Below are 12,031 nucleotides of genomic sequence, written 5' to 3'. Positions count from 1 at the left end.
AGATGTGATGTAAGTGATATAATTTGGGGGGTAGAACTTTAACGCTCATGAAGGAACATTCCAACAATTGTACACATGAAGACCATTATGTTGATTTCAGATTGCGGTAGAGACTTTAAATATTTTTCTTAAAATCTGTGTTAGAAACTGAAGATGTGGAGTTTCAAAGAATGAGTTATAATTGGAGAAAAAAGTTTGAATTCCAGAAAAAGCACTTCTGTAACACAACACATTCATGTACATTGTATAAGAAGAAATTATATGAAACAGTATGAAGGTTTTTGGATGGCCCTGTTGATGCCAGCTGGGAACCCCAGAAAATCTGGGGTTCAATTTGGTTGATTTCCAAATATATGTAGAAGGTTGGGACAGAGAGAAACAACAATTTAGCTAAGCTAGGGTAATGTCACCATTTAAAAGTAATGCCAAAAGCTAAACAAAAGCGTAGGAGAGTGATGATGTGACACAGTGGTGTTATGGGAAGAAAAATGACTATTGTTCCCGAGAAAAAGTGTAACCATTGGCTTAGTTTGCCCGCAGCGTGTCCAACACTCACCTGCTTTGATGTGGATGCTGGGGCTACGAATCTTGCCGGCTTGGTTCTCAGCAGTGCAGAAGTACTCGTTGTCGTGGATAATGCTGTTGTAGGCGGATGGGGAGAACGGGTAGAGCTGGAGGGTTCCGTTGGCGTGCACGTGGCGGATATGGGGCACGTCGTAAATGTCGTCTCCGGCGGCCAGGTACCAGCGCAGGACGGCATGGGGGGCGCCGCCCGCAGGGCAGGGCAGGGACACCCCCACCGAGCTGGAGAAGGTCACCCGCTGCAGGGAGGCGTTCACAAAGTACAGCCGCGTGGAGACAACATCTTCACTGTTGACTGTTGGGGTAAAGAAAAAGGGGGGCAAGGAGTTAGTAGGTAAGTGTCACAAAATGTGAAGAGAGGAAGCAGGTGCACTTAAAACTACTTTCCAATCTAAAAATAATGTAAGAACATTAACCCTTTACCATATTGTTGTATTCTGATCATTGTTCCTCTCAGAAAACACAAGTTCCATCATTACAAGGATGCACCTTACAGCATGAAATACAAGTAAGTAGTGCAATAAGACCCTGTCATTAAAACCGCTCTCTGTAAGAACAAACACAGAGTTTTCACCGGACCCTCCTCTGCATTTTGAAGTATCTAATTACCACACAACATATTCACTATATTTTCAGGTTCACTGGAATATGAATATTTTAAAGTAGGCAAATATGAATGGAAATAAAACCTCATCTGACACCCACATAAAGTATACAACCTGGATCTACAGGCATTCAGGTCACCTCAACCCAAACAACTTCTTCCCTGTGTGCCAAACTGAAGCCGTCCTTCTAATCCCATGTGCATTATCCTAATATCTCTAATCTAATATATGTATCCACACAGCCCTTTGGAAATCTGCCTCTCAATAGAAGGGGAAAACAGGTCACACAACTTGACTCCACCACCACTCTCATCCTTTATGTTAATACACTTCGTCATTCAGTATTAGCGTGATACCAAACTGCTGCAACTCTTAGGCCATAGCCACTGTAGGTACTTCTCTATGCGTAGCTGTGTACGCCTGAGGAGCTGGATAACACAGATGTTTGCTGTAAAACAATGGCATTGTGGCACAGATTTACAGCCAGATAAGTTGTCCTAGGGGAGATAGACCACCATATATTCTTTCTCTCAAACACCCTCTTCCAGTTTAGAGTGAGGTAGCGAGGGATCTTTTAAGATGTGTGTGTTTCTGTTTGTGTGTGTGTGTGTGTGTGTGTGTGTGTACGTGTACGTGTGTGTGTGTTTGCTTCAGGGGGCTGGGAGTGTAAAGGAGTGTAAAGAAGTGCTGAGCTCAGCTTGGCTAGGGGCCAGGGGAAGACGCTGTGCCTAGAGCCAGAGAAGTTTCTTCTCAGACAATGATACTTAATTAATCCCTTTTCCTGGATTGTGTCAACAATGCCTGGATTAGCCCTATCTCTTTAATTATCTCTGAGCTGGGAGAAAATGGGGTGTTGACTAAAACACATCAATGGAAATATAAAGAGATGCCAGATGTCATTTAGGCTCCAATTTCTCCAGATCCTCTACATCAATGGATATCATTAGTAACTAGCTATAAAATGAGACAAAAGACCCACTGGTGATCTTTTAAAGCTCTTAATACATGGCGAGAACATAGATGAATGGTTGATACAAAAGAACAATTTCATATCTGCTTTGTTCCTATGAATAGTAATGCAATGACATGACATTAATAACATGAAAAAGGCGACGATTCACATAAGAAAAGGTTAAAAGGTTAAATGCACAGATTAGGGATTCAATTAAAACTGACATTAGGTAATTTCCACTCTCTCCTTCGTTGTCTGTTTTCTGACACTTTATGCATCTGTCTGCATCCCTCCGACTTATGTTTCTCACTTACTTGTCTCTTTCTTTGTTTCCCATCAGTCTCTCACCCTTACCCTGCAAGACACTTTCTCTTATATTTCCCTTCCACACTACAGACAGGCAATGTTATGTGATTGGAATTTGTATGCCAGACGTAGAGTGTTAAACCCACATAATCTCCTTTCGCATTTACCACACACACAGTCTATCCACTCTCTAATCGCACTGCCGTGGGAGGCCAGTGTCCGACTTTCCTGATTCTTATGGTGTATGAGAGTGTACAACGGAAGGAGAGATCAGGGAGTCAGAGAGGAGTGCAATAGTGTAGACAGGACATGGGTGGCTGGTCTGGGGGAAAGGTGCTCAAGTGCAAAGGTGTTTAGATGCAGCCGAGTGAGTGAGCATGTGTGTATGTCTGTGAGTCTGTGAGTGGTAAGGTCAAAGGGATAGAGAGGTTAATGTTAAATGACTGCCTCAGTTCTTGATGTCAAACTCAGCTACCAGCAGAGGCTGAGGTGTTCAGGAAAAAGATGTGATCCCTGCTCGAGGCACAGCAGAGATGCTGAGGACATGGAGAGCTAAAATTAGAGCAGATTCTTCGTGTTCAAAAATCTGAATTCAGGTCAAGTTCAATCTATCCTATCGTTCGAATCCATGTCAATCACTCTCAAAGACTGCGAGGCAGACTGATCTGCACTTTCAGCACCACGGAGAGCACTGCAATGTACTGCTGGGTGAAGAACGCATGGAAGTGTTTCCATAGCAAGCAAATACGGAGGAAGCTATTATCAGATGATACCAGTGACAGTGAGCTGCTTCTCTCTGATGACAAATGCTATTTTTAGAAGCAGAATATATTCATGACAAAAACAATTTACTCAAGCTGCAAAAGCCCTTTTGAAAGAAACAATATTGCTGTATAAGAACGTGTTTAGAATACACATATTATTTGCATCACAAAATGATCTTATTCTTCCGATTAATGGTTCCCAACTTTTTGTGTCAAATGCATCCTCAAAAGAATGATAAAATGGGCTCAACTACTTTAATAGATGGGATGGTCTTTGTGAAACTGAATGATCAAATTTCACCTTTGAGAAAAAGGTTGCTCTTGAAAAAAACTGTTTTTGGCTGTAGACGTCTTGTATTTTTGGAATTGTAAGCGGTGACACGAGAGGATGGAGCTCTCCAAGCAGAGGCTGAGCAAGGCATGCTTGTAGGCATCCAAAAAGTTACAATTAATTATATGACCTGAAAACAAATTATGAAACGGTTAAAGTTCAAAGACAAAAACATGGATAACTCCAAGACCGGACAACACCGTGGCGGCGACCTGTCAATCACAAGATAACCACGCCCTAAAGCACATCTTTCTTTATCATCTGTTTGTACTTTAAATGGGACAAACATTTACGAAATGAACATCACGCTGCATTGAAGAAGACTTGAAACTCGCGATTGAGACGATGAACTTACTTGTTTACTGAGGTAATGAATCAAGTGAGACTTCAACACAATCTGACTTTTTTTACAGTCAGAGTCGCCCCCTGATATCATTAGAAAGACTGCAATGTTAAGCACTTTGGCATTGGCCTCACTTATTAGAACCGTGGGTAGTACCTGCGAGGACAAAAGTATTTCCGGTTGGGAATCACTGCTTTTGCTTCCCAAACCTTTGGCTTTTACCCACCTTAAAAATAAACAATGTCGACATGTTACCCCTCGTTAACTGCTTGAACCTTTTTTATAATGGAAGATTGACAACTTTCCAGTGATTCAAAGATTAGAGACAAGTTTGAATAAGAAAATCAATTTACATTTTCCTTGGCTGTTAATCCATACTCCTCAGATTTATTATTTAATCCCTTATAGCGGTCATGACCCACTGAATATCCTCAATATGCTCTAAAACTGGATACTGTGTTGAAAAATAAACAAACCATAATGCGATATTATCAAAAATAGCCTCAAACTAATTTTGTACAGCTGGATGCAACAACTCAAAGTCTGACAGGAAACCTGTGAAAAAGCAGCAGCTTATGATGCTAATCGCTTTGTCCTATGAATTTAGTCAACATACACACTTATTCACACAAAAACACATGTGTACAACCATACAGTCTGTTAGAAAAATTCACTCCACCCCTCGGAGTAAAATCATTAAAACAGGAACATTTATTCGTTGCAAGGAAGGAGCAGAGTCAGAAGTACAAGGTGATAGACAAATTGCACATCCAAGACTGCTCAAAGATCTCTCAAAGAACCACCTCTTAAATACTCATCATGACCCACTAACAGAAACCCTCATGACGTCTTCGGCCTAACTGTGAACCTTTCCCCTCGTCCCATAGAGCAGTTTGCAAGAAATGGTCATACGATAACAAAGGAACTGCTCGTTCTTTCAGACAGAAACATACAGGTTCCCCAGTCTCACTGCTATCAGGAGACATGCTGAGTTTGTGTGTAAGATAAAACAGAGACAGTAAGATGAGAAGTCTGAATATAACAGTGAAACAGTACATGATTAGGTGTGAATAATTTTTTTTCTTCCAACACAGTCCAACCCCAGTCTACATTGCTCGGCTTACACGACGATGCCGACCACATGTCTTAATGCAGTAGTGGTTTAGAGTTTTATAAACAAATGTAATAAGAAAGAACGAAAGTGGGAAATAATCGTTGGCACATGGGGCACATCTGCCTGAAAGCGTTTCACGTATTGTCACTTGGCACATGGGTTCTGCTGTTAGTCATGTGTGATTCGATATAGACATGGAGAACTGTAATTTGTTGCTGGACAATATAGACATTTTAATTTTTGTCTTCCATGGAGACCTGGCCTCTTTATGATATCTGGCAGTTGAGGTGTGCACGTGACAACAATCATGAGCATTATTTTTTAATACATAGTCACATGATTCGGGACTTAAACAAATTATTCAAGGCAAAAACTTCCATGAAATTTAAAATAAAATGTATAGATGACCACAGGGAAACTAAAGATACAATGGCATCATAATCAACTGTAAACATCTCATGTAAAAAAAAAAACATGGAACACAAAAACCTATTTTTTTCTCCTCAAATGGTTATCAGAGCCCTTTCATAGCCTTAGGCTCACTTTCCACAGCAGAAAAAGAAGTAGCAAAGGAGCAGCACTCAACCGATCATGAACTGTATTTTGGTTTCCTTCTTCAAGCATGAATGCGTTGATTACAATAAAAAAAAGGTCAAGGTGATTTAGGGTGAAACTCTCAGAAGCATTTTTCCTGTCGGCTGAACAACCCAATCTTTTTTTATATATTTTTGTTCCTTATTTACAGTTTTTTTTAAACCTTCACTTTTCCTTTTAACTCAAATCTTTCTTTGCTGTACACTCAAATACATTTGCACTTTTTTCCTGTTTTTGCAGTGGATATGAAAATGGAGTATGAATATGTATGCTGGAGAAGCAAGGATATTGCCTATGGTGAACCGCTATGCATAATGCAGCTTTTTCTGTCTCATCTACATTCATTCAGACACACACACACACTGAGATTCATACCATCACGTGCATAGAAAAACAGGGCTATAAATCCCACTCGCCCGCTCACACTCTTTCTCTCCTTCAAACACACACACAAAGTCACATAAATACATTCCAGATTGCATATATACACATTCATAATAGCCAATAGATTTTCTATGTGGTGAACCATGTAGCACTCTAGATAAAGGCACACAAAACACATTCAGGCCAAAAACGTATGAAGCATTGAAGTCAGTGGCAATACAGTCTTGGCAATGATACCACAGAAATATGGCAGAACATAAAAGGCAAAAGATATGATCATATTTTATAGAAGGTCATTTGCTATGACTTGAGATTGAGATAAGCATATTGTTGCATGACAATGTCTCTCTCTGCGTTTGTGTGCAGTCAGAAAGGGAATCATTTATAGCATGGTCATTTTATTGAGAGAAACGTTGTAGTAAATAAAGAAAAAATGCATGTGGTATATGCACACACACACACACACACACACACACACACACACACACACACACACACACACACACACACACACACACACACACACACACAGGTGCCCAACGGCTCTGAGAAGGGAGGGCTGAGGCTGTTAAATAACCTCTATACACCGTTTATGCAGTGTCAGAAAAATAGGCGGCCATTTCAGCATTTGGAAGTTCGCATCTCCCACTTCAAAAGGATGATTTCCGTTGTGGAAGTGAGTGTCAGATTTGTTGAGATGTGTTTTTTTTCCTATTTCCCCTCAGAGACAGGGCATAAATTGTTTGATAGTAAGTAGAACAGGAGAGAATAAAATACAGAGTCGATTGTGAGATATTAAAGGGAGATTGTTGGAATCGTTTGTCATTGAACACATGACCATCAATCTTTCTCCGTGCGTAATGGAGAGGGCACCGGGCTGCCGGACACCACTGTTGTACGCAAAGCCTGTTGAGTGGGCAGCCGAAATCCAATTCTCTACGTGACAACTCGTGCAATCATGACGTTGTTGCTATGGGCGTTAAGATCTACAGCTGCGTGATGATACACAGACAGACATTTGGGAACGTTGGGAACGTTTTTTGAGAGGTGGTGCGTGATTACCGAATAGGCTAAAAGCAAGTCAGTTCGCGCGCTGTTGTTAGCTCAAAAAATATTTAAAAAGAAGAACAAAAAACTTCATATCAATTTGGCAGGAGCATTTACAGAATATAATGCGGTATAGTGCGCCTTTAAGACAATACATCAAGTAAAACGATCATCAATTGGCAGACGTGTTCGTGTGTTCCAAGACAACCAAAAATGTCCAGACGGCATATGAGACAGAGTGGCGTGTTCCGGTGTTTCTGCTGCACGGGTCAACTGCCAAACGCAGAGTGCCAACACTTGACATGCTTTGCTCGCCAGAGCACGGTGAGGCGAGTTAACCTGAGAGTGACATGTAGCTAATATACCGTGGAGGAAATGACAGGTAAGTGAGGGTAGCGGAATTCCGATCTGGAGAAAAAAAAAGACATAATGGAGTGTGTACCAAATGTGGCTGTATGACAATGGACGTGCGTTATTGTGCACACGCGCCACAGAAAAGTTGGAGGTGAATATCATCCAAATGATTGACCTCAATGCAGTATGACTGTGTGAATGTATCACTACGCATCTTTAACATGTTTTGGCACGCTTCTGGAGTGAAATACGATGAGTCACTGATGTGCAAATCTCTGTTTTACTTGAGACAGTAAATCGTGAACTACATGTCACACGGCATTCAACCCAGAACCGAGAGTACAATGGGGGAGAAAACAAAACTTTGACGTTGTTGTTAGTCCGATCTGCCACTAAAGCCTCACTTTACAATTGTAACATCTCTGAGTGCATCGTGAGGGTGTCGCCTGGTAGTCACTGTCTGACTCGTACTGCAATTACTGGGCTCCCCCTCCAATCACTTCTCTCGTCGCTATCTGTTTTGATTCCAAACGTACACACAGCCCGGGGTCTGCAGCACCGCGGCTCCGGCCGGTCTCAAGAATATACACAAGAGCCCTTTTAAAGGATTGATCTTTAACAGGTGATCTTAAAGCAGATGAGATTTCCAAAGCACCCTTCATACTTCCCATTTATTGACATCCTAGTGAAAATCCATGTAATTTACTTTATTTATAATGAAAGAATAACAGACATTTATTGGCATAAGTGACAACATTTCATCCGTACAGATTGCTTCATGGACAGACACACACGGGTTTAAGTAAGTAAATAGGGGGATTTAAGATGGTTGCTCCATAAAATGCACAAATGAAAATGAAGTGCACATACAACATAGGAGCCAAAGTGGTTTACACATGTGCAGGAACACTATGTTTAGTTTAATGTGGTGTGTGTGTGTGTGTGTGTGTGTGTGTGTGTGTGTGTGTGTGTGTGTGTGTGTGTGTGTGTGTGTGTGTGTGTGTGTGTGTGTGTGTGTGCGTGTGTGTTTTGCAGGAGACCTGTCGACCGAAACTGGATAAAACCGGAATCACATTAATTGATGAAATAATTATAGAAAGAGCTCTCACTCCATCTCGATCAATCCAAGGCATTTTTTCCTGGAACTTTGTACAATTACTGATTGAATCCACTCAAAATCCACACTAAATCGTCTGTCGCTTTTTTCTGACTGATTTAGAAATATAATCATTAGAATAATTATTTAAGCCCTTTTTTCAGTTTCTCAGGCCATGTTCTGGCCTGTCGGGCCTGAAAGTAGATTCACACACAACCCTCAGCTGAGTTTGTCTCAATTTTATTTCCATAAAATGACAAGCAGCCTCCCAAATCATGACAAAGAAGAATGAGTGTATCCTCCCCCTCCTCTCCCTCTATCTATCCATCTCCCCCTCCTCTCCGCACTCATGGGTGCAGGTGTGCTGATATGCAGCCAAAAGCAAAAGCAACAAACTGTCAGGAATAACCTAATGAATGTCAAATTAATGCAATAAAAAGGACAGAAAGGGGATAAAGGAAAACACTAAATTGTCTTAAATTAGATAATAGTGTGATCTGAAATATATTTTTCCTCTGATGTAGCCGATAAAAATAAGCAGACTTGTCTGCCATTCTGAGAGGCGCGGCCGAGCAAGAAAAATACGCAGTACTAATGCATATGCATGTATGATAATAGACCTCGCTTTCTCCCTTAAAATAAAGTTCATTAAAAATTATACATATATGTAATACACAGCAGCCAGGAGACAGTAAATCACTGTAGATTTTTGGAAAATTAGCGAAACGTGGCGTTGAAAAACAACGGGAAATGGAAGTTTGTTTTCCACTGCGTTATCTACATCTCTCCGATCTCAAGCACTCTTTACGCTCCAGTGGTTGTTTGCAGCCCCCAACCCTCCCCCTCAACACACACACACACACACACACACACACACACACACACACACATACACACCTCGTTCAGTCACGGGACAGGGCGATGTACAGTGTGTGTAATCGAAATAGACCCTGTAATCCAATTACATACAACAAAAACAGCACAAAAGCCCTCCCCGCAGCTGCAGCCTGACAGAGGGCACTGCCAAGGCCAATGTAGGACCATGAAACATGTGAAGTGTCCACAATTACAATCAAATGCTTACGATATTTCAAATGGGTACACTGATAAGGTTTATAAATCAGGAATTTTCAATTACCGACCCGTGCGTCAAGGAAACGGATGAATATTAAGTGGAAAATAAAACAAATAAAAATTCCCTCCATGGTGTGGTTGTTATAAAGGGAAAGCAATTCATTGACATCAAACTAACGGATCAGTGTGAAAGGTAAAAATGAATCGCCCTCTTCCATCTGCAGCATTAAGAGCAAAGCCAATCAGTAGAATCTGGTGCCACAGAAAATGGTGGATGAATAATTAGACCTGGCACGATAACAACTGGGTCTGCGTTCACCGACACTTATTAGAGAAAACAAACTGCAATATATGGCCTTGTCTTTTAAATATCCAATTGGGGCACATTATCTACAAATTAAAGGCCAGCGCTCAATACCTCCAGCATTAGTTCACACTTCTCTCATAAAATATATTGACCCTTGTTGCCACACAGCCGTGCACTCACGCACACAGGGGCAAACTGGTGCTTATGCTCTATTTGAGTGTTTCTTACAAAAAATAGCGAATACAATTCTCTCTCTCTCTCTCTCTCTCTCTCTCTCTCTCTCTCTCTCTCTCTCTCTCTCTCTCTCTCTCTCTCTCTCTTTCTCTCTCTCTCTCTCTCCTCACAATCACGCACGCGCACACACACACACACACACACACACACACACACACGCACACACATCGTATTTGTGTTGGGGGAGGGCAGAGAAAGTCGGAAAATACATTAGACTATTTGCCCCCTTGGACTTTTGCAAGTAAACAGCCTACAACTGTGGCCAGCATCAGCGCTCGAGGTCGCCCGCCTACCCGTGCGCGCGCCTGAAGATCCTTATCAGCCTCTCCTCCGATTCAACAGCCTCCATATTCACGACACCTCCACATATTCATTATGCAAAAATGCTAATGCGGTGCTCTTTTTTTGTATCATAACTAACGCAATGTACACTTTTGAGAGCTGTGTAGTTAGTTCAAATGAAGTGCATATTCATTTTAGGCTCAAGCTTTTATGTTATCGTTTTAAATGATGTCATCAACTAATCATTATGATACATTGAGGACACTAGATAAATCCAAGCACTCGGTCAGGAGGAAAGCAAAGGCTGACCAGGAAAACAGAATTTCAAAACAATAAGAAAAAGTTACCAGACATCCTGCTAAGGTGATTTAGGGTTTGATTTCACATATCTGGCACTCTGTCGTGAATGGAATTCAATCCAACATCAGTTATCAAACTGATAACATAATAAACACGCACAGCCAACTTCAACATTGCACTGGAGAGGAGGCGGCATGCAGATAAGCAACACTTGAAGAAACTGATGTCCAACCTACCTTCTTGCAAAGAATACAGCAGAAGTAAAGTTACAAGCCACATGCCATTAAAAGCAGTTATATTTCACAGGAATGTTGTGCAGTCCCGCAAGAAGAGTGCACGCGCAGCGGTCGGCCAGGCGAGGCTCCGTGCTGGACTGATTCTGCTGATACACCCCGGCGCTCTCTCCAGCCCTGGTCCCGCACTCTCCAGCGCCGAGAAACGAGCCGCGGAGAAAGTACCGCCTCTGCTCCCTGTTCTCTCCTCCCCTTGCCGGGACAGGCTGCTGTCGCCCCACCCCCGGTATCCTAATGAAGCGCCGTGATGGAGAGGTGAGCGATACGCACTAATGGAAGACCAAACGAGACCTCTGTATTAGGCGCTCTAGATATGCTTTTATCCAACAGTTTAATTAAGTTCTAAAGACAAAGTTAACCAAAAACCTACCGCCATACAAGTCATTTAAATGTTGTTACTGGGGAAGTTCAAAAAAAAAAATAAGCCGGTGGAGGAAAATGCCTGCGCGTATTTCCTATGCAAATCCACTCAAGAATTTCCCTAAATCAGTTGCCATTGCAGTTTGCGCAGAATGAAAGTGAAAAGCATCAGAAGGTGTTATTGTAAAGTAAAGAACATGGAAACTAGGAGTGTAGAGGGGATCAAGTGCAGGAAAGCTGCAGCCTCAGTTTCAAGTGAAAGTGGGACTGCGCTCTGCACTTCATGCGCAGCTGCGTGTTCAGACACACTTCTGCCGCTAAAATCACTTCATAACAGACTGAACAGTATTGATATTAAATAGTGGCCTTATCAACCAGCATCATATAAAAGTTGTCCATTGTGATTGATATCAATAAATTCAGAAAATTCGACTGATCAGTGATCTTTCATTGACTCGAGTATTGTGGACCAACACCTTTTTGAAGCATTTAGCACAACCAAAACATATGACCGAATAAATAGTACATTATTTCATAATATTGCAGTTGTACACTGAACGACTTTAAACAAGGAGAGTGAAAAGGAACGATATCAGCAGTCAAGCCTGTGTTACACTGCAGCCCACAGCACCTGACCAGCATACAGTCTAAACATCTTCAGTATAAGGGTTAACTATGCATGTTTTAAATATGCAATTCACTCGTCATA

The 12,031-nt window shown here is 41.6% G+C and overlaps 1 protein-coding gene across 2 annotated transcripts in view; it reads right to left on the bottom strand.

Annotated features, from left to right (window-relative positions):
- The window catches only part of dscaml1 (Down syndrome cell adhesion molecule like 1), a 95,015-nt gene extending 83,944 nt beyond the window's left edge, over positions 1–11,071 (bottom strand). For both annotated transcript variants that reach the window (XM_068584467.1, XM_068584468.1), the window contains exons 1-2: positions 10,906–11,071; positions 557–877 (exon numbers count right to left, since the gene is read on the bottom strand). In XM_068584467.1, coding sequence (XP_068440568.1) covers positions 557–877; positions 10,906–10,948 — 364 coding nt within the window. In that variant the 5' untranslated portion in view covers positions 10,949–11,071. The remainder of the gene's footprint in view (positions 1–556; positions 878–10,905) is intronic.
- Positions 11,072–12,031: the final 960 nt, after the last annotated feature.

Source organism: Clinocottus analis, unplaced genomic scaffold (genome assembly GCF_023055335.1).
Source record: "Clinocottus analis isolate CAN_PGR_092001 unplaced genomic scaffold, fCliAna1.0.p SCAF_2, whole genome shotgun sequence".
In the NCBI taxonomy this organism is placed as follows: Eukaryota; Metazoa; Chordata; class Actinopteri; order Perciformes; family Cottidae; genus Clinocottus; species Clinocottus analis.
The sequence above is the reverse complement of the archived record's forward strand: the minus strand, read 5'-3'. Positions and strand labels throughout refer to the sequence as shown.